This window comes from Argopecten irradians, chromosome 16 (assembly GCF_041381155.1).
Source record: "Argopecten irradians isolate NY chromosome 16, Ai_NY, whole genome shotgun sequence".
Classification (NCBI taxonomy): domain Eukaryota; kingdom Metazoa; phylum Mollusca; class Bivalvia; order Pectinida; family Pectinidae; genus Argopecten; species Argopecten irradians.
The window spans coordinates 26,745,528-26,770,494 of record NC_091149.1 but is presented as its reverse complement, the minus strand read 5'-3'; the positions used below and the strand labels follow the sequence as shown (position 1 = coordinate 26,770,494).

General features: G+C 35.2%; 1 protein-coding gene across 1 annotated transcript in view; it reads left to right on the top strand.

The window, feature by feature from the left end:
• The window catches only part of LOC138310280 (uncharacterized), a 37,206-nt gene extending 13,804 nt beyond the window's left edge, over positions 1-23,402 (top strand). The window contains exons 7-8 of the mRNA XM_069251417.1: positions 515-577; positions 18,390-23,402. Coding sequence (XP_069107518.1) covers positions 515-577; positions 18,390-21,019 — 2,693 coding nt within the window. The 3' untranslated portion in view covers positions 21,020-23,402. The remainder of the gene's footprint in view (positions 1-514; positions 578-18,389) is intronic.
• The last annotated feature ends 1,565 nt before the right edge of the window (positions 23,403-24,967 follow it).

The window sequence follows — 24,967 nt, the reverse complement described above, 5'->3', positions numbered from 1 at the left end:
ATATGTACAATGTACATCTATAGTGAAGCGAAATGAGTACCTATGGTCAGACAATGAAGCCAAATGGTAAATAATTTCTGTGTTGTATCTAACGTTTATAAGGCATCTGAAGCCATTTGAATGATTGTCACGGCTTAATTCATCAAACCTTATGGTTTTCAATAGTTTAATGAAGAAAGATTAACATGCCATAATTTTCGCTCAGTTACGGCACATATAACTTTAAAATCAGGTTTACAACAAGGACAACATGCAAACAACCTTCTTTAGTTTTTAAAAGAATAAGCGTTAATGTAAATTATTATAAAGTGTTTTGACATCCGCTATTTGGAGTATGCAATATACTTTGAAATCCTAAAATGCTAAATCAAACAAATGATGCAAATCACGTGCTTCTGAAACATAAAGTTTCATTTCCACACAAACTATCTTTTCTTTTGTTTTATCTCAATGTCTAATAAATTGCAAATCGTAACCACTTTAATTTATGAACGTTTAATAAAATGTATTTCAGCTCAAGTTATAAAAGTAGTGGATAATAAATATGAAGAAAACGAAGAACGGAAGAAAAGCAGAAGTAAGTCATTATGTTTTGTTTGTCCTTTTCTATGCTATCTTGTTACTGACAAAACGTTCATTTGCTTACTATGCGGGTCACATTATATCAGGTTATGATGGTCGCCATACCATAGCATCTGAATGGTCAAACTTGGATTGTTCGAAAATCTGCGCTGCCATGATCATATATCAAAACTTTGAAAAGGGCTTAAACAACAGGCAATGCTTATGTACGTTTTCTCCTTGCGTTGCCATGATAAAGGAATAATGGTTTCTGATTGCTCTACATAAAGAAAAAAAATCATTAATATGACACAGTGTGACCGGTAAAAACTATAACTAACTGTGAAACAATTTTCTTTCGCGGTTATTTAAAGGTTAAAAAAATCCGTTCACGCTCCGATTTCTTTAAGGTTTTGCAGTGCTATAGGTCTACGTATGTGTGCTTTGTATCTCTTTTGCTTTTTAAAAAATATAAAGAGCATGAAATGATGTTATAATACTCTGGGTATGTGTCGGGGGATTTTTTTGTGTCCACCTTTTGGTCATGTTTTTATTAATGCTAATAAATGAGGGTGTACCCATTTACAATGTATTTACTAATAACTTTGACTACAAAGGTGGGGTTGCAATATCCGCCCACGCTCCGATTTTTTCGAAATTTGCAGTGTTAAAGGTCTAGGTACATAACTTCTTTATATGTGTCTTTTTTATATATTTTAAAAAAGACATAAAGGGCCTAAAATGATGTTTCTAAGAAATATGTGGCAATATGAGGACATGTGGCAAGGAACCCCTTGTGTCCACCTTCTGAACATATTTTTTTTTTAATTATTTCTTTTAATAAAATATACTTAATTCTTTTTTTATACACATTGATAATGATATTCGAATTTTTGGCAGAATAAAAATTGAGGATATTAGGTTTGCTCAAAATATTTGGCATGCTATCGTTTTATCTACACTTAAAAACCATTTTAAAAAAAACATACTATAGGTATAATCCTATAACAGACACTTTTTTCAAAAAAATTGAAATCCGGAAAAACAGTATTTCATAGGCTGTAATGTAGCCAGGAGAATTTAAAAATTTTAAAATGCCCTAGATGACTGTAAATTCAAATTTGATCATATACACCATAATAAAATAACAGTTAGTGATATATATTTTGTAAACTAACATATATAATTTAAAATTAGTGCATTTTCATTCTTGCTTTTTCTCTAACAATACAAAAACCCTAACAACTAGATATGCTCTTGGGTGAAACAAATAGTTTCTTTTTTAATATCAGAAATCAAATAATTATTGAAAAGAAATATCTTTTCGTCAGGAACTCAAACTCAAAAGATACAAATTAGGATTACCCCTATTTCTTATGTAGTTAAAACTTTTTAAAATTGAAATAAAATGATCAAAGCGGGAAGCAGAGTTACGTTTGATTTTGAGGTAAAATATGTTTAATATGATAAAATGCTACAATCTTAATATTGACCAAATCAAGGTTCCTTTATTTCGTTGCGATGACAACAATGCATATAAAACTGTAACGATATCATTCGGCATACACCATAATCCATATGTACCAATTTGAACTTATATCTATTAATATCTAAATTTCAACCAATCAGATGTCTCCATTTCTTCCATGGCAACCATTTTTTTTGAAAGTGATACCATGTTATGCAGCACTTCTTATTACTTCATAACCCTATATACCAATTTTCACCTAAATTTGACAAAATCTGAATTTCAACCAATCTTTTAAAAAATGATACCATGTTATTCAGCAAACTTCATAACTTTGATACCATGATATTAATCATCTAAAATATTACTTTTCACTAATGTTCACTTACATTGGACTGCAGATTCATTAACTTGAAATGTATAACTAGGTATACTAACGAAAGTGGACCGTTGCTACCTGCATTCTCTATTTCCAATTCACTCAAAAACTGTTTTCTTGGATTTTAATTTCGCAACTAATTCCGAAATAGACAGAACATATCATGAGAGTATTTTTTAATTTGGGTAAAAGTGTGGACAAAACCCGTAACAGGGTGAAATGAGATGACAGAGAAAAATATTCCGTTTTCGTTTTTCTCCAAAAAGTGTTAATTTTTCGCAAAAAAATATTATTTCAAACAAAATTCTCTTTTAAAAATTAAAAAAAACTTTAATATAAAGTAAACGATCTACGAAAATGACTTTATTTTGATTCCCATTTCTAAATTTGATGATTTGATCCCGAACATTCCAGTGAGGTCAATTTTTAGAACTTGCAAGCTGGCGTTTTGAAGGATAAGTAGTGTTTATGGAAGCAATTTGCACTCCTATACAACAGACCATATTTTAAAATAATTGTGTAAGTTTATCTTAAAACATTATATCATTAAAATGTCACTTTGACAAAAAGAAAAAGAAACAGTAAACAACATTTATACTCATAAAAAAATTCACAGGACTTATTATGAGGAATGTAGCGCAGCGGTAACTTGCAGATTTTCTGATACGCACCGCCGGTGGCAATTTTTTTTTCGTTTTGTTTGTTGTTCTTTTTTATATATTATTTAACATATCAAGCAAACATGCATATTCAAACTATTCACAAATCTGGTGAGGGCTACATGTACATGAAGCTATTTAGGCCATGGGCTAGGAGGGTCCCACATGCAACCCCCTCCCCCAAACCTCCAATATTTTGTTAACCCTTATGACCCACTAATCACAAATCGAAATGTTAACATTGCATAAGTTGCAATGAACTTTCAGTTATGACATCATTAAAATGGGCGCCATCAAGAATTTCACTAAAAAATGAAAAATAGTCTTAAAATTTTAAGAGATATCAAAATGAACATAATAGAACAACAAATACATATCAGGACCAAATAATTCAATATATAGAAAAATAAAAAGAAATTAAAAAAAAACGGATTTTAAGCTCAAAAATGGTAATCTTTTTAGCAAATTTTTTTTCATAATTTGTGCTTGACGCAGCAAAAATGTTTTCCAACAGCAAACTATTACTTCTAATCAGTTTATTGACCAATTATCAATCAGTTTAAACGACAACAATAACCAATGTTAACATTGTATAAGTTCAGGTTAGGAAAATGGCCGCCATCTCGAATTTCACTAAAAGGTGAAAAATAGTCATTACATTGACATTTTTCAACTGGAGTAGTCAAATGAGGTATCAAAATGACTACAATAGAACAACAAATATATATCAGGACAAAACAATCCAATTTATGTAGTGATTTGTACCAAGAAAATGAAAAACAAAATAAAAAATAAAGCTCAAAAATGGTAAATTTTCAGCAAATGCTTGGCAAAAATGTTTCCCAACAGTTACATAAACAAGGGCCAAATGGGCCCGAACCGCTCACCTGCAATTTGGTAATCATGCGTGGTTCATACTTAACAAATAGAGTAAATAAGAATTTATATCATCCCTTAGCACATTAGATGCCCCTTTGCCTCTTGGTTATTAAAAAGAGGTCGTTTAAAGATTTTAGCCTATTTGACCCCTGTGACCTTGAATGAAGGTCAAGGTCATTCTTTAGAACAAACTTGGTAGCCCTTCATCCCAGCAAGCCACAGGCCCAATATCAGGTCCCTATGCCTTTTGGTTTTTAAGAAGAAGTCGTTTAAAGATTTTAGCCATTTTGACCCATGCGACCTTGAATGAAGGTTAAGGTCATTCATTTGAATAAACTTGGTAGACCTTCATACCAGCATGCCACAGGGCCAATATCAGGTCCCTATGCCTTTTGGTTTTTAAGAAGAAGTCGTTTAAAGATTTTAGCCTATTTGACCCCTGTGAACTTGAATGAAGGTCAAGGTCATTCATTTGAACAAACTTGGTAGCGCTTCATCCCAGCATGCCACAGGCCCAATATCAGGTCCCTAGGCTGTTTGGTTATTAAGAAGAAGTCGTTTAAAGATTTTAGCCTTTTTGACCCATGTGACCTTGAATGAAGGCCAAGGTCATTCATTTGAACAAACTTGGTAGCCGTTGATCCCAGCATGCCACTGGTCCGATATCAGGTCCCTAGGCTGTTTGGTTATTAAGTAAAGCCGTTTAAAGATTTTAGCCTTTTTGACCCCTGTGACCTTGAATGAAGGTCAAGGTCATTCATTTGAACAAACTTAGTAGCCCTCTATCCCAGCATGTCAGAGGCCTAATATCAGGTTCCTAGACCTCTTGGTTATGAAGCAGAAGTCTTAACAAGATATTTCAGCCTATTTGACCCCTGTGACCTTGAATGGAGGTGAAGGTCATTCATTTGAACAAACTTGGTAGCCCTACATCCCAGCATGTTACAGGCCCAATATCAGGTCTCTAGGCCTCTTGGTTATATAAAAGAAGTCTGTTGTAGATTTTCACCTATTTGACCCTTGTGACCTTGAATGAAGGTCAAGGTCATTCATTTGAACAAACTTTGTAGCCCTTCATCCCAGCATGCTATAACTCAAATTTCAGGACTCTAGGTCTCCAAGTTTTTGGAGAAGTTGTTTAAATGGAAAAGTTGACGCCGGACGGCCGGCCGGACGGACGGCCGGACGACGGACGCTGCACCATAGCATAAGCTCACTTGCCCTTCGGGTAGGTGAGCTAAAAAACAAAAATATATAGAAATGCAAAAGATAATTATTGTTATACTATCATCTGGTTTACAAAACATCATCGGATGCGTATACACGGCATATGATTGTTATTTTTTTTCCAAACCGCCGATACTGCAGTTTCCTGGTGTCTTAGAATTTCCTGAATATAACATTGGCTATTGGCGATTTAGATCTTAACAAATTTGAATTTGATGTTGGCTGAATATCTAAGTGGGACTTCAAAATAATCCATTTTCATGTTTGAAATTTTGTAGACTAGTAGCGTCTCAAACTGAATTATTACAGCAAAACGCCAACTAATAGCTATATGGTATCAAATTAAAACTGATGTAAATACAATGACACTTTCCGAAACGTTTTGTGTCTTTCAGAATGAGCACATCCATTATTATTTCCTGTGTATAACGTAAGGAAATATCAGATGGTTATACAGTGTCACATATTTCTTTCACTAGTTCTTTGTCTTCGATGGCGATGAGCTGATGAGCTAATGTGTCATTACATTACCGGGTTACCATCGTCGTTCTAACTTGTCAACCTACCGTGGCCAGAGTTAACATAAGAAACATCGGCTACAGAGATGTGGGAGCTCTTCCCGTTTCCAACCTAGTGATTCACATATCGCATATGATGTTGCAGACTTCTCCAGCATGATTGAAAATACACCAGATCCACATTATGCGAAGGGTTGTTAGAATCTGATGGAGATCCCACATCTCTGATCCTTTTGTTCCTATATGTACTCTCGACGAATTTGATGATGATATTTCGATTACTCTGATTTGGACTACCAGCTACCAGACATGAGTCTCTTCAGTGGATGTAGCAGTGAGGCGAGAAAGCGCACGCAATGATAATGGTTACCATTAAGAACCAGTAAAATATGTGACACTGTAGTAACCATCTGACATTAAGCTTATGCTATGCATAGGAAATAAACAATGAATGTGCTCATTTTCAAAGACACAAACGTTCTGGAAACGCTGCCAATCTCTAAAATTTCAAACATGAAAATGGATTTTGTAAACTGTGACTTGTCCCACCTAGATATTCTGTCAACTTTACATAAAGTTTTTCTACTTATGAATCGTCAATAGTCAATGTTCTATTTAAGGAAATTAAAATACACCAGGAAACTGTTATGTCAGCGGTTTGGAGTTCGAAAAATAGCCTATGCCCATATGCATTATACGAACCCGGTGATGTTTTTTTAACCTAATGAGAGTATAACAATAATTCTCTTTTGCATTTCTATATATTTTTGTTTTTTTGTTGTTTTTACTGATTGATAAGACATCAAATAACTGATTACGAATAATAATTTGTTGTTGGGAAAAAAATATGCTGCGTCAAGCCAAGTATAAAACATTTGCTGAAAAATCACCATTTTTGAGCTTAAAATCTTATATATTTTTTCATTTCCTGCGTACCAATCACTACATCTATTGAATAAGTTGGTCCTTATATGTATTTGTTGTTCTATTATGGTCATTTTGAGACCTCATTTGTCTACTTCGGTTGAAAAATGTCCATGTTAAGACTATTTTTCATTATTTAGTGAAATTCGAGATGGCCGCCATCTTGATGACGTCATAACCGGAAGTTCATCCCAACTTATGCAATGTTAACATTTTGATTTATGATCAGTGGGTCATAAAAATAAGGGTTAAGAAAATATTGGTTCGGAGGTTTGGAGGAGGTGCATGTGGGACCCTCCTAGCCCATGGCCTAGTTACAACAAAAAGGTATAATTTTATATCTTAGTATTTACTTTAGGTTTTACAATGTGTACACATTTCTTTCATTATTTACTTAATAAATACAAAAAGCTCAGTTGAAGTGTAATATACTTACAGAAACGGTTACTAGTAAACTGATACGCATGTCATTAAAAAGTATTAGAGACCTTTTGAAGAGTATATTATGACGTTTCAAGTGGCTGCTCGTATTATTTTTGTAAAAAATGAATTAAACATATATGTTATAAAAATCGGTTAGCTTTTCATTAATATTATTATTATATATATGTGATATGTGCACGGGAACACAGAATTTACCTAAGAAGCCAATGATATATATTATGTAAATATCGGTTAGCTTGTAAGAAATATAACAATAACTATTATAACTATGGCAAAACGTAAATATAAAAATGACAGAATAGCAATGGTTTGATAGAAAAAATGTCTATAAATTGCAGCGAACATGTTTAAATTCAAGTTCCGTTGTAACACTATCCTGAGACACCTATAATGTCATTGTCTCGATATTCGAATCAATTTATGGGTGTTTTTCGTCTGGTCTCCCAGACGTCACGATTCTGGCATGTTGGATGTATGTATGACGGAACGACTTTGGTTTTTCTTTTCAATTTTGTAATTAGTCGTATAAACTCAAATAAAAACTATAGAAAGCCGTAATTTCAGATTCCAACAATTTAAACTAATCATCCCTTTATGTTTAAGACAAAACAGATTACACTAACTCCTCGTTGTGACTAATGTTAGCCAATTAGCATGACCAACTCAATGGTTTGTTACCAAATGGTCCTAATTATCCTTAAAAGAATGGGAAACGACACAAATTGCCATAAACCATTGGCCGGTGGGATGAAGGAACGAATAGGGGGAAAATTGCAAGATCATTATTCTTCTTTTCGTGTATGAATTTAATGTTTGGATTCATATTTGGTCTGAAAGAGAACTCATTGAATTTAAAAAAAATGGTTTGGGTATCCAAGGTGTTTGAGGTGGTCCTGCAGAGGAAATATTTTGCAAAGTCCGTCTTCTGCTGTGAGCATGACGAGCTTTACAAATGAATTAGATATTGTTGCTGACATCGTTACATTCTTAATTATTAATCTAAAGCAAGCATACTCATATCATTAAGTAACGTAAAACTAGACATTGCCATCTTATGATCATTAAACGACAAACTTGAAGCGGGTGAATCACATTTGATAATAATTGACATGGCCGAAAATATCACTCGAAAATTCGACATTTTTTGTCTTAGAATGTAGCCGAAATTTCATTTGTTATATTTCACCTACACGTGTTTGATCACAATATGAAGTTATTTATACTCTTGAAAAAAATAGTTTGACGACATAAAACATGATTTTGATACCATTTTGGATAAAAAAAAAGGGAACCGTGTCATACACATCTACTGCACAACTTTAGCAAAGGCCCCTGGGACCTTTTGAACTTTCTTAACATATTTCAAGGGTTGACATTAATGTTGCTACATATCACATATAGTTTCAATAAAGTTGGGTGGTGGTAAAATGTCCATTGTTCGTGAAAAAGGTCATTTGTCCATAGTTGGAAAGCAGTCATTTTATAATTTAAGGTTAATTTTTCTACCAAAGAAAAGAGAATACTTCTGTCATTATTGACATATTCTTGAAATTTGAATAATGTAAATTATACTTTAAAATATTCCTATTTTACGTTATTGCCTTATATACATACATATTTCTTCGACTATCCCGATTTCTACACTATATATACCTATGGACGTTGATTTGCGTTTGGATTTCATTTCTCATTTTTTTTTAGATTCTAAATTGATGATTGATCTCGGACTTGATAAATACTTCCAATTTACATTTCCGTTTTCACTTTCATATCTAACCTTACTAACCGGGGCAATCGCTTACATTGCGTAAAAAACGGCAGAGGGGCTGAGGTGCAGATCACAGACCGTAAAACGCATGACTTCCGCCTATGTGATATGTGGATCCGGTTAGGCCAATATATATGCCATGACCAAAAGGTTCTATTCAACATTCAGTTTGAATGCAATGGAATGCATTGTGTTAATTAATTAAAAAAAAAATTAAATAAATGAAAACATATGGAATATATGGATTTAAAAATACGATAAAGTTATTGTGGGAACTATATTTTATTTACTCCCGGAACTTGACCACATTTCCGCCAAATTGGAGCCTGCTGTTTCGCGATTCCTTCAATTACTCAGTCGGTACCATCAATAGTATACGTGGAAAAATCGAAGCTTTATTTCACCGGGAACACTTAAATTTAAATGAAATGGTCGGTCGAAAAGTTAATATAAGGGAATGTTTTTAATTTTTTGTTGTTATACTGGTGTGTTAAAACTGCATTTTTTGTATACATATTTCAACATGACGCGTCATTTAAAATATCTGTACAAAAATGCAGTTACACACCAGTAAACAACAAAAAATAAAAATCATTCCTTAAAATTAGTGGTCAGCGTTTATCCTAATTTATAATGTTTTTCTTATAAATATTTTTGTAATCGTCAACGTTCTAAATTTTGACATCGATTTCGTCTTATTTCTACACACGATCCATAACATCATTCATTTTCAGAATCGCTATGAATCTTTAAACAATTTCGGCAGATACATATATCGGGACTTAAACTGTATTTTCGACAGGCGTCAAAAAACGCAATTTCGACAAGATTGTAAACATTTTTATTCTAAAACGTTGTATGGTCTGTGGACTGTATTTTTGGATTAGAAAAGGTATTTAAAGTGCTCTACATATTTTCCCTCGCCTCTTTTTAAACTTTCGATATTTATACACCGACTTTTTTTAAAAAAGTTTTCGTATTCGCAAAGTTAATATAACATTCAAATTAAAAAATATGATCGTGTATACGTTTTAAATAGCTCTGTAGTATCTGAGCTGGTATCGATCTATTCCTGATCTCTATACGGGTATTGCCGATATTGACCACATGAATACGGCTCGGAAGGTTCCGATCTCTAAACGCTTTTTGGCCGATGTCGGTCCACGTGGATTCTACTCGTGTTTCTGCCTACTATGTTTCCAGAAAGTTTGAAACATGGGAGTTGACCTGTGGTGGTTCTTTCAAAACGTGTGATATTTCATGCGATATTTACGCTGTGTATATTTAGTATATTGTATGTTTTTGAGAGTCTTGTGATGGTGAAAAATTACAAGAAATACAACTTTAAACTCTAGCTTTTAAATTTAATCTTTAATTTTGTATATATGACACAGCTTAATATTTATATGCAGATCATAATGTCATTATCATCGAGTTTGACGATATTTATTTCAGGATGTACATATCAAAACGCCATAGTGTTTTCAACGATGACTGGGAGATGGTAAAATAAATACCGGAATGTCTAACTGGGACCACAAAACGCCATAGTCTTAGGTGTCTACGGGGTGGGCCAAACCATGAACACCCTTCCATTCCTGTTTAAACTCTGAGGATGGATGCGGACATTGGAGGCTATAATACATTATGGGGCCTATCCACCACGATAAACCGTCAACAGATACTTTATACAGCATTCTACAATACAGGGAAATCCTCCTACTCGGAGAAAGCGAAAGAAAACGACATCGACAAACGTCAATAGTTCAACCGTAACCCCAACACCATCTCCACGGAAATACAAGAGGACAACGAAATCGCATCGAAAGAAGAAAACAGAGCCAAGACATACACACGTAAGTTTTATTTTTTTATTAAGTTATATGTGCCGTTATTTCCATACTCATGGGAATAAGAACTTTTAATAATATTATTTACCACGACAATGTACCAACATTTTAATACTTAAATGAAATGCAGTAACCCACGGTTTTAACGAACCTCTGTGGACCAGATGTTATCAGCAAAGTTCGTTATAGAGTCACATAGTACGAACATCTTATAGGAACCGTTGATAATATAAATTACTACGTTATAACCTTAAATTCGCTGTAAATGCGTCCGTTATAACTTTATTTACTGTACTTACATTGCATATGATTTCATTTTTTAAAATGTATCTTAATGTTCCGAAAAGAAATTTTTGAAATACACAAGTTGCAAAGTACGTTGCTTGTGAATGGGTTTCACAACTTAATCCATGAAAACGTTTGGTTTTTATATTTTGGCACATATAACTTTAACACGATACAGCAAATCAAACCACAATCCTTCATGAAACCTGTATTGTGCATGTAATTTACATTTGCAGAATTTGCCACGCAAAGAAAACAAAACATCAGAGAGAAAAATACTCATTTCGGAAACTGATTCCACAAAGAGAGTTGATCATAGCAACAGGATTCACAAGACAGACCATGGCAACACAAACGTCACTGAAAACTCACTTTGCCTATTGCCGGGTCATGGTCAATTAAGTACAAATTTTCCCACTAACGATTCCGTTGCCAAGTATATAGGTCCTCAGGCTTCATCTTTGACAATGGTAACTGAGCAGGAAGATCAGAATTGTAACGAGAAAATCAATCTTGCAACCGTAAACATTCATTTTTACGACCATCAAAGGTAACTATTCAGTCATGATGTAGATCAAAACAATACAATTGAAGATGTAACATCAGTGATCACTAAACGACTTATGTTGCCATCCAGGTCTTATATGCTGTCATATAACGGGAGATTGATCCACAGAAGCCGGATTCCAAAACTTGAAAATAATGGAAACATTCACATCATTGTAAAGGGGAAAGGGGGCATGAGAAAAAGTGACCCAAAACCCCAACAAGGCAAAATAAAAGTGACCGACGGTCACACTTCATCACCGCAATCAGGTAACGATAGCGAGACAGACGGTCACACTTTATCACCAAAACCAGTCAACAGCAGCGAGATCGACTTTCAAACTTCATCATCGCGACCAGGCAACAGTGGGGAGACCGACGGTCAAACTTCATCGTCGCAACAAGGCAACAGTAGCGAGACCGACGGTCACACTTCATCGTCGCAACAAGGCAACAGTAGCAAGACCGACGGTCACAACTTCATCACCGCAACCAGGCAACAGTAGAGCGAGACCGGGACGTCACACTTCATCACCACAACCAGGCAACAGTAGCGAGACCGACGGTCAAACCGAACCAGGCAACAGGAGCGTTGACGACGGTCATAACTTCATCATCGCAACCAGGCATCCAAGGCAACAGTAGCGCCGCAACCAAGGCAAACGGTCGACACGTTCATCATCATCACAACCAGTCAACAGCAGCGAGATCGACGACGGTCAAACTTCATCATCGCAACCAGGCAACAGTAGGAACAATGACGATACATCGAAAGGTACACTACCATATATCGTTTATATCAAATTAGGTTTAAAAAAGGACAACGTGCTTGGACAACAACCTTCTTCCCTAGTCTTAGAAGACTAAGCGTTAATGTAAATTATTTAAAGTGTTTTGACATCCGTTATTTGGAGTATGCAATATACTATGCAGTCCTGCAATGCCATTTCAAATATATGATGCAAATCACGTGCTTCTCAAATATCAAGTATCTTGCCCAATCACTTGATCTTAAATGTCGAATGGAATGCATTTATTAACCGCTTGAAGTTTATGAAAGTTTAATATAATTTTTTTCAGCTCAAGTTATAAAACAAGAAAGCGGTCAAACTTCATCGCCGCAATCAGGCTACAGTGGCGAGACCGACGTCACACTTCATCGCCGCAACCAGGCAATAGTAGCGAGACCGACGGTCAAACTTTTATCGCCGCAACTATGCAACAGGAGCGGAGACCGGCCGGTGCACACTTCATCAACCGCAACCAGGCAACAGGAGCCAGACCGACGGTCACCACTTCATCACCGCAACCAGCGCAACAGGAGCGAGACCGACGGTCAAACTTCATCGCCGATAAACATTCATCAATCGCGAGTTGCAGGCACAATAGGTACGAAATTCTTTCACCCACACTACCAGGCAAGAGGTGCAGTAGTCGAGACCGACGAGTCAATTTTGTATCGCCGACAACCAGGCAAGGATACAAGACAGACGGGTCATACTTCATCACCTCACCAGGCACAACAGGCGGTCGATGCGATTTGTCCGCGAAGGTCAAACTTCATTGCCGACAGACCAGGCAACAGTATGTGACAAATGTACCGACGGTCTTCTTACGAAGTGTTACGAAAATGCATCCGTTTATTGGCAATGCAATATACGGTGCTGTCCGCAATTCCACTTCATGAAAAGGTCTAAAATAGACATACAACTGCATCTTACATGCGCAATTCAGTCAGCGTGATTTAAATTTCAACATTCATCCATCATCAGCATCAGACCAGGCAACAGTAGATAAATGACGGATACACATGTTGAAAAGGACACTTTATTAAACCGAGTTTTAATTTATGAAAGTGTTAAAAAAAGTGATATTTTACATTTTTTATCAGCTCAAGGTTATAAAACAAGACAAGCGGTCAAACTGACTTCATCGCCGCAATCAGAGCTACAGTGGCGAACGCGACGCTCACACTCTCATCCGCTACCGCAACAATACTAGCATTTTCAATTGTTTTGAATCCGTTCAATTGGAGAGGTCAATGACAATTCATCACGCACAACCAGGCAAACAGTAGCGAGACCGACGGTCCCAAACTTCCATACGCCGCAATCAGAGCTACATGTAGTGCGAGACCGATTTGCCTCACAACATTTCATCGCCGCAACCATGCAACAATTGCGAGACCGACTGTCAAACTTCAATCCGTCGACAACCAGTCAACAGTAGCGAGACCGACGGTCATTACCTTCATCATCCGCGACCAGGCAACACAGTAGCGAGAAAACCGACGGGTCAAATTCTATCGGCCGCAACCAAGCAACAGTTTGCGAGAAACCAGGCATGCACACTTCTATCACCGCCACCCGCCAACAGTAAGCGAGACCGACGGTCAAACGTTCATCGCCGAAAACCAGGCAAACAGTAGCGAGACAGACGGTCACACTTCATCGCCGCAAGGCAGGAAGCGATACAGAACGGTCACACTTCAACACCGCACCAGCGCAACAGAGGCGGAGACCGACGATCACACTTCATCGCCGCAACCAGGCAATAGTAGCGAGACCGACGGTCACACTTTATCGCCGCAACTATGCAACAGTAAGAGACGGTTCACCTTCATTCAATCCGGCAGTGCAGACCAGACGGTTCATTCACCCGCAACCAGGCAACAGGCGAGACAGACGGATCAAACTTCATCACCCGCAACCAGCAACAGGAGCGAGACCGACGGTCACACTTCATCACCGCAACCAGGAAACAGGAGCGAGACCGACGGTCAAACTTCATCGCGCAACCAGGCAACAGTAGCGAGACCGACATTCACACTTCATCATCGCGACCAGGCAACAGTAGGAACACTGACGATACATTGAAAGGTACACTACCATATATCGTTGATATAAAATTACGTTTAAAAAAGGACAACGTGCAAACAACCTTCTTTCCTAGTTTTAGAAGACTAAGCGTTAATGTAAACTATTTAAAGTGCTTATTAAAGTTATTTGGAGTATGCAATATACTATGCAGTCCTGCAATGCCAATTTAAACACATGATGCAAATCACGTGCTTCTGAAATATAAAATATTGTGTCCAATCACTTGATCTTAAATGTCGAATGGATTGCATTTATTAACCGCTTGAAGTTTATGAAAGTTTAATATAATTCATTTCAGCTCAAGTTATAAAAGAAGAAAGCGACGAACGGAAGAAAAGCAAAAGTAAGACATTAGTTTTGTTTATCCTTTTTACAAACCATTGATTTGCTAACTATGCGGGTCACATTATACCGGGTCATGATGGTCGCCTTACCGTAGCTTCTGAATGGTCAATACTGGGATATTGTTCGATTTCAGTAAATCTGGGATAAAAGGTAAAAGTCTATGTCTATGAAGATGCGGCAGCATTTTTGTGTTGGTCAAAATTCCAATATGGCAGCTATGCGTCAGTGTTATGTAGAATCAAAACATTTTCCTCTAAAATGTCAGCTTAGGGTTGAAATTAAACAGTTTAATTGAAGTGCATTTTTTTCGGAAAAAGTCATTTCAAAATATTTATCTTTTTCCTAAGTTCTGGATTGTCCTAAGACGAGTTATTGAGCATGTAGGATGCTAATATAAAGAGCAGAAAGTTTCAGTAATACAAATGGACCTTGACCTCCATTCAAGGTCAAAGGGGCCAAAAGCTTTTTTTCGAAAATTACATTATGTCAACTCTATGAAGTCCAGATACATGTAGCATGTTGAGATAAATGGGCTAGCAGCAAGTTTGTTAATATGAATGAATGCCCATAATTGACTACGATGAAAGTGTATGTCAAAATTATCCCAATGACAAATTCTAGGTTAAGTTTATCTAATAAGAGAACCTCCCTGGAACACCAAACTTTTTTTTATAAAAAAAAAATTTCAGGCACGTTTTGGTAACATTGTATAAGTAATTTACCATTTTTTATGTGTACAAAAATGTTACACAAAGGCCGACCCATCGAACTTTTATTGAAACCTGAAGCTGGCATATAATAAGGTAAAACCAAAGTAGACAATGTCTGAATGTGAAGCGTGTAATAGAGCGCATGATGCACCAATCTTTAATGATAAATGGAGTGCTAATTGGAGTTAACTAATGTCATTGAAGGCAGAATGAAAGTAAAAAATATAAAAAGTATGGGGTCGCTATAACTGTATAATAACGGGTTATGTTTTTTGATATGATTGCATTTATATCTCCATTTATTACAATTTTAATAATCATGTAATTGTTATATCTCACATAGAACTATGTATATGATGCCAGTGATAACATGCTACAATGCATTTAATCCTGAACAGCCAAGATTAATTATACAAAAACTCTAAAGCTTTTTAATAAGCATGTTTAACCATTAATTAATTTTTAGACGTTTGTAAGGGTGTTTTATTTTTAATCTTCTATTTATTCAATCTTCAGTTTTCAATTCAAAACTACAACTGTCAATTTTCTCGCACGAACTAACTTGGTTTCAGTAAACTGTAATACATAATACACAAATTCTAAATTGCATTTTTTCATATCATAATGTAAGATAATGAATTGTACATCATAAGTTATGGGAGTCTCTGAGGCAAAAATGAATATCAAAATTTTATGACAGTACATACAAAAGTTTAAATCAAAAATTTAACCTTTAACATCATAAATGCTGAGCCCGATAACACGACCTGTCTGCTATTGTATGGATACTTGAATCAATATCTGGGGGTTTTGGGCTTGATCTCTCCAGACCGTCAACGGGATTCTTGCAATGCTTACTTTTTTATTTTGTTTTTTTGTGTTGAGCATGCCCTACTGGGTATGACTTGTTTGTGTAATCCCGAATGCATATATTCGGCAACGGAACAGTTGAACTATAAGCTTAAGATAACCTTAAGAATAATTAACACAGCTATTAACAGGTTTTTCCCTCGCTATTCTACAGTGTACGCTATTGTATCTGTCTATTGTTAATGATGTCGAATAGGAACTGCCGCCGAAAATATGGGTTGTCCACCATGGTGAGCCTAGTAATTGCTCCGAAATGGCCGTTGTATAGGCTTTTTGATTGGTGCCGCTTTCAATATTCCTTGGCCCAGTTTATGTCGTAAGGGCTCAGTTTTTTCGATATTCGAACCAGATTTTTTCTGATGATAATTGACATGAAAGTTTTTCTCAAACTATGTTACCAAATATAAAAGTAATTCATTTAATACTGTTGTTTGTTATATAAACTCGAGTTTTAGGACCAAATAAAACAACTTGAAACCAGTAAATTTCAGATTCCATTAATTTGCATAATTACATCCGAGTTTAAGCTTTGAGCACAAAACCCAGTTTACTCTTTGCCTGGTGACTTTTAATGTTTAACCCATTAGCCTGTTAGGTATAACCTACACACGATGATTCCTAAGTCTTCCTTAAAGGAACTTAGGAAACGAAACAAATTTGGCATATTTTTTTGCAATTCCTTCTTTTATTGTGTGAATTAAATTGCTTGTGACTCATATATGGGTCTGAATGTGGAAGTTCTTTTTAGTGTATTGGGAAAACATCACTTCAGTGCCATTTATAATAGACATAGAAAAGAGATAAAAAGCATATTTAAAAATAAGTAATCGCAAACCTTGAACCTTTAAAACTCGCAAAAATTATAAAAAATCTCAAAATCATATACGTCCGGAGGTACTTTTGGAACATACCCCAACCACCTTTGTCAATTTTACGTGTTATTTGGCTTCATATATCACCAAGTGTTTTCCTCGATTATTCGCATTTACACACAATGCGTATTACTTATTAGTGCCCTGCCGGTGAAAACGTAGGGGAACTATTTGCAGTTTTATGTTTCCCGTCTCCTCTCTGTCTGGTCCCTGATTTCGTTTCCAGATGATAACTATAGAAAAATCAATGGATTTTGATCAAACTTCACACAAATGGAAGCATATGGGGTAAAATACAGCTTTGAGTGGATCAAAAGGAGTAACTACCAATGTCACTGTTTTACTATTAATAGGTTGTTCATCAACAATTTTTTATTTAAGGATGATAGGCTTGAGTAACACCATCAACAGAAATTTGTTAAAACATCTCTATTACAATGGTAACATATGGGCTACCACAAAGCGATGGGCTTTGCAAATCGGGGTCAAAAGGGCAATCTACATAAGCGTTATTGTTACTATAAAAAAGTATGTTTCACAAAATATAATTTTTCCAGAAGATAAACATCAACGAATTTTGCGATCAAAATCATTCACACATCATGGTAGCTTATGAGAAATTACAGCTTGGGATTGAAATTGGTGGTGTCAAAAGGTCAACTACAAATGTCACCATGTTTACTTAAAAATAGATTTGTTTGAAACATTTTATCGTTTCCACAGAACGATACCTTAAGTAAAAAATTCACAAGGATTTTTAATCAAGCTTCACAAAATCGTACCATATAAGAAAATACAGGTTGGGATTGAATTGGGGTGAAAAGGTCAACTACAAAGGTCACTGTTACAAAAAATAGATTGTTTCACAAATTTTAGTTCCGAATGATAACTTGAGAACACATTAACGGAATTCGTCAAACTTCATACAATGGTATCATAAGAGAAAATATAGATTGGGATTGAATTTGGGGTCAAAAGGTCATTGTTACTAAAAAAATAGTTTGTCTCAAAATTTTCGTTTTCGGACGATAACACTTGAGACAGAATTTGTTTAAACTTCATACAACGATATCATAATTAAGTAATGATAACTGGCAATATATTAGAAAAATGTAATTGACGGCAGAGGACGTGTGTTGCTTGCAACACTTACTATAAGTTTGTTGACGTTGATTTGCGTTTGGATTTCATTTCTTTTTTTTTAGATTCTAAATTGATGATTGATCTCGGACTTGATAAATACTTCCCTAACAAACTCAAGAAGACTGAGGTGATGTGTATCAGGAGCAATGAAGACATCAAACCTAAGACACTTAAAGACATTCCTTGGGTAATCCTCCGTAAAATTACAATGCTTGACAGGTCGGCTAGAGATGAAGTTTTACATATGTTTTATAAGGATAATTTTAAAGGAAATGCAGATGATGATGATGATTATGATGATGATGATGATGATGATGATGATAATGATTATGATAATATATGTGGTGATGGTGATGATGATGCAAATGTAAAATACCATCCACTTGATGTTTTTATGTCGATATATCTATGTTTACACCCTATGGTACAACGCCATGTCTGTACAAAAATGTTTCTCTGTCGACTGGCCGTGCCATTTGTATACAGACACCCGTCTTATGACAATGACATGTTGATGGTGTCACTCTGGCCTTTTCGTGAGATAACTGCAGCAAACAAAAAAAGCATCATTAGTTGTAAGCAGCATATTATCTCCTTTGTACGATTAGGTCGCCCCAAAATTTCCAAGTCCTCCATTGCTAACTTATTACTTCATGGGAGTTCAAATAAAACCTTTTTTAACATGGACTGCAACTTAGGGGATAGACGTAAACAAATGAGTGAAGGTCTGATCGAAGCCGCGTGGTATATTCCCTACACTACACCTGATACAGACACTACACCTGATACAGACACTACACCTGATACAGACACTACACCTGATACAGACACTACACCTGATACAGGAGAGCTAAAAGAGGTTACAATGTTCTTAAATCTCAGAGGAGATATTCAAAAACATCAAGAACAACAAAATTATTTGAAAACAATTTCTAATGTTATTTTGGTTGCTGTTGATGTACCCGTGCTGCGCGAAACAGATCTAAAAAAACTGAATGGAAATCAAATTATCTTTCTGCTAGCCGATCGAATTAAAACATCAGAAATTGAAACTGTTAGCGGTATGGGGACTTTTCGCTTTGTTAACAGAATTAAAAAGAATAGGCCAGTAGGAAATGAAGAATTTAAAACATTGATTACAAAAAAAGTCAAGGAATGTTTGCAATCTAACGGCAGTATGAACACACTATCGGAAATTTGCAAAAAAGGAAATATTTTTGTTGATGAATATTCGTCATGGGCATTTTTAAAGGCAATGAAGAGTGCACAGAGCGTCATTAATGCATTAGGTACTGATCCAGGAGCGGTGAGTATGACAGAATCACTACTTATATTAAGGACACAAATTTGGGACAAATATGTCCAGGAGAAACGTAAACTTAAACAGGCAACCGACAGAAGTGAAGTAGATAAAGATCAGCACATTCAGAAAATGAATGATTTAAAGTCTACGTATAAAAAAGATGCACAAAAACAATCAGGACTAATGAAATGCTTTATCAAACAAATATTACACAACAAAGGAGAAGAACTTATTTATTTTCTTGATTTTTTAAAATTTTGCATTGGCAACCAAAAACATCAATTTGGAATAGAACATTTATTTCGTGAAGTCAGTTTACTGTTCGAATTTGATGCAATGACTTCGGACGAAAGGTTGCAAATTCCGAAAGTTGTAGCGGAACTTTTACTTGAAGGCTTGGCATTTGAGTTGATGAACGGAGAAGTTAACGATATTCCGCTCAAGTGGATCAAAACGGTCTTTGATGAATTAAAACGCTCAACCAACAATAAAAAGATCCTAACATTATCCATAATTGGTCTTCAGAGTTCCGGGAAATCCACTTTGTTGAACGCATTGTTTGGAGTTTCATTCCCGGTAGGTGTTGGCAGATGTACACGTGGTGTATTTATGCACCTCTTACCTGTCATAAGTGATCAGTTACCGTTTGATTACGTTCTTGTACTCGATACTGAGGGACTTCGTGCGGAAGACTTAGAAACCAATACCATGTATCAGCGTGACAACGAGCTGGCAACATTTGCCATAGGGATGGCAGATATCGCCATCATTAATATCAAAGGGGAAAACACTAGTGAAGTTCAGAATATAATACAAATATGCATTCATACGTTTATCCGATTAAAACAAGCTAATGCAAATCTTTATCTGAACCAGTCTTGTATATTCACCCATCAAAATGTGTCTGCTGGGAATGCAAAAGCAGATCTGCTTGAACAAAAAAAACAGCTAGAAATTAAACTAGACCGAATGACGGAGGAGGCAGCAGTACATGAAAATGTATCAGAAATAAAACATTTTCGTGAAGTTATTGGATTCAGATCCAAGACCCATGTATTTTATTGTTTGGATTTGTGGGATGGAAAACCGCCTATGGCTCCAATAAATCTGGAATACAGTAGACAAGTTCAGATCATCAAACAATTTATTCTTAATTTAGCATCAAAAACTAATGGACATATTCAAAGCATTTCGAATATGAATGTTCATTTAAACGACGTCTGGAATGGTATTTTGGAGAATGATTTTGTACTTAGTTTTAGGAATACTTTAGAAATGAAAGCTCACACAATGATCGAAACGAAACTCACAGACGTAACACGTGAACTACAGGAATGTGCTGACACTTTGATAAATAAATCCGGAATGATTCAGAAAAGTTTACGTTAATTCGTGAAGTGCAAAATAAGTATCAAGATGTGAAACAACAATGTACGTTGAAGCTCGAAGATGAAGCAAAGAAATTAGAACTTGTAATATTGGACTTATTTGAAATACGGAGAATATAAGAATATATCCAACAAATGGGAACCCGAAATAACAGAGAGATGGACACATTCTGTTCAAAGTGTAAAGATCAGTATGTTAGAAGAGCTGCAGATGATTTATGATAGACATGAATCCGGTATATCAATAAATTCGCAAATCGCAGAAATTAAAGTAGTACTCGTTAAAGAATCTAAAGCATTAGCAGTACGTTTAATTTCATTTCAAAACAATACAGATATGTCCGCGGTTGAGGAACATTTCAACAATCTTTGGGAAAAACACATCAGAAGTGTTTCCGATACAGAGACTTCACCAAAGATAAATCTTCTTTTAGAAAAAATGCTTTTCGAAGAGTTTGCAAATAAGAAACACATTTTAGAAAATGAATTATCGACTTGTAAACATGATTTTGGTTATGCCACACATATATCGGATGAATCCGAAAAGTTTCCTGTTGAAGCATGTCTTGCTACGTCAAAATATCAATCGAATATCCCATGGTTTGGGAATGCGTTAGGCAATTTGTTTGGAAATTCAGATGCAGCCCTTTTGGATGCCGTAAAAGCATTTACAGAACAATTATTCATTTTCATTGATCTGAGACTTGATGCTTTTCTGAAACAAGATAATTCGATTTTTAATGACACTGGCATGAGGACGCTGATAAAGGAAATTAAAGAAAGAGTGGAGAAATATAACGAAGAAGGTGAACAGGGTGTTGAATTAAATGACTTATATACTGTGAGGGTAGCGGTGTTTGTGTGTGAATTTGCTTGTCCATATTTAGAAAGATTAGATACTCGATATAGAGAAAAGTATGGATTGAAAGCACGTCTAAACAAACTTAGACAAGATGAGTTTCGTCACTTTAAAAGTATGTGTCAGGAAGAGGTCGCTTCCGGTACCAGCTTACGGTGTATGGGAAAGTATGCATCCAGTTATCGACAATTATATACGAAGGGAACTCCATTCTAAATTGTGTTGTGATATTAAAGAGGAGATTCCATCAAAAGGAATTTTACTTGTTAACATTATGACTTATTTGGTTGAAAAAGACAGATTCATCGCATATGCAGCTTATTTAAATGATCCCCATGCGTTTTCTTTAGAATGGTTACAACACTTTGTTAACGATAGATTTTTCAACAGACCATCCCGCCTCTATTTTACAAAAGCATGTGAAATCATGGGAGGCGTATTTACACGTATCAGGAACTCTGTTAACGAAATCACGGCACTGGAGATTAACGAATGGTTGACTGAATTTCATCGAAGTGTGCAGTCTATCGTTCCGATTAGTATGCAATCCCTTGAACGTTTCCTAAATCAGAAACAGGTTAAAATTCCACATTTCGTGGAAAGTTTTATGAATTTAATCAATGAAAAACACGAGGGAATGAAAACAGAATTTAACGATGTTGATAACGCTAACGTAACATGGCCCGACACAAAACAACCTCCGTATAAATTAGCAATGGACGATCTTTGGGGATGTGAAAGTTCGTGTCCGTTCTGTCACGAACCTTGTACATTAGGCAAAAACCACGACAAAATGATTCGTCATAAGTGTATCCAACATAGACCAATGGGGTTGAATGGTACTTTTTGTTTAGAAACGGACAACCTAGCCAATGAAACTTGTAATGTCGAATTTGGATATAAAAGTAATTCTTGTGAGTATGACGAAGACGCGTGGTTTAAAGCAGTACGATTAAGTATCTATATTCGGTTTCGTAGGTTATTCGTTTCAAAACGTTATCTTCGTTATGAAGCACTTAAAAAAGTTTCCCCGAACTGGGATATTGTTCCGAACATAGATATTTCGTCATCAAAATACTGGGTCTGGGTACTATGTCGACATAATGCAAGCTTTGCAGCTCATCATCAAAAAGAACCCGCGGACATTCCAAAGTCCTGGACAAACTACACTAAAGAAGATGCATTAGCTAGTCTTCCGGATTTGAATGATCTAACATGATCTTAATGCATGTATTACGTATACATGCAATAGCGTTCAGCATTCACAAACAGTATAGTTTGGAGGATCCTAGATGACAATGTTTACTGTAAGTGACTACTACAAAACTCACATTCAAGAAATATGCACTGTAAAATAGTGTTTAATTGTATAAGTGTCTAAGCTATGTCATTATATAGCAATTACCCTTGTTTAATATAGACCCTATTTTATCGATAATTTTACCTTTTGAACACATCTGTATCGTGTTATACATTATCAAGATAAAAATGTTATTACAGCTACATGTTCGTGTGTTACATGGTAAGTGAATCTTATTTGGATTATGTATATTTCGATCATAAAAAATTAAAAAGAACACAATGTTAAAAAAGCATGACAAGTGAATTGCTTTATAATCTACGGCACCCAATTATTAAACATAGCTATTCTCGCACATCCACATCCCCACATATAATATACTTATATACTTAATATACTGTAGACGTACTAATTTCTATGTTAGCGATTGTTTAGTTTTGCTCTTTATGGACTCTCCTTGGAGCGCTTATTCATATACAGTGCTAGAAGATGCATTAGCTAGTCTTCCAGATTTGAAGGATCTAAAATGATCTAAATGCATATGCATACTGACTGTAGCGTTTGTCACCCTTCACAAACAGTATGATTTAGAGGATGCTAATTGACAATGTTAACCATAAGTGAAATGTTACAAAATTCACATTCACAAAATATACACTGAATAGTCATGTAGTTAGTTGTATACGTTTGTAAGCTATATCATTACATGGCAAATGCCCTGCTTAATATAGAACATATTTTATTGATAATTTCAAACTTTTGATATACATCTGTATCGTGTTAAATATTGTTAATACATGAATGCAGATATTTTTAAAACTAACTGAATTATTTCGTATTTGATTATGTGATGATAATTCGTGTGTTACAGTGTAAGTAAATTGTTTTATAATGGATTATCATATATATTTCAATGATGTTATACATGTACTAAATATATTTTAAACGTACTTACTACAGCGCTAGTTTTATTTTTGCGCTTTTAACACTGTCATTGAAGCGCTAATTCATGTGCAAAAATTAGGGCATTTTCGGTAATGACCCACTAAATTGCGCTAATTTATATATATTTATATTTATACGAATCATAATACATGTATAATGTTTTTGCGCTACAAAGTATGTTTACAGTAATCAACCTGAAAAGGTTTTTTTTATATACCTGATTATTTTGTATTTAATCTAATAATGTATATATAGTCAGTGTGATAAGTATATATTGTATTATATTACATAATATATATATATCATATATTCAATGTGATAATTATTTAAGCATTGATGTCACTAATTTTAACTTTATCGGGGTATGAAAAAATAATTGTTTGCAAACTGTGTGAATGATCCTACAAAAGTTTGCAAACAATTTTTTTTCATAACCCGATAAAATTTAAAAAAATAGTGACATCAATACTTACAGTTATTTATATTATTATATGATTGGTGATAGACATAAATCTGTTTGACAAGTGTGCAAGTGTATTCTGATATGCATACAATTATGTTTGACATATCGATAATGGGAAGGAATATAAAAACATGGAATATCAAGTTTGATTTTTTAAGGTCTGGAAGTTAATATTCAATTACGGTATTACATGAATAGTTCGCGTGTACTTTCATTAGCGCTTTGGATCTATTAAGCCAATACGTGATTTGTCGATAGAAAAATAGTAACAATATTATATAATACAGGATTCCTTGTTTTGATATTCGTGGTTCTGAACTTTGCGTATTATCACACATTGAATATATAAAAAGTTCTGAATGTAGTGTTTTAAGCTAGAAGA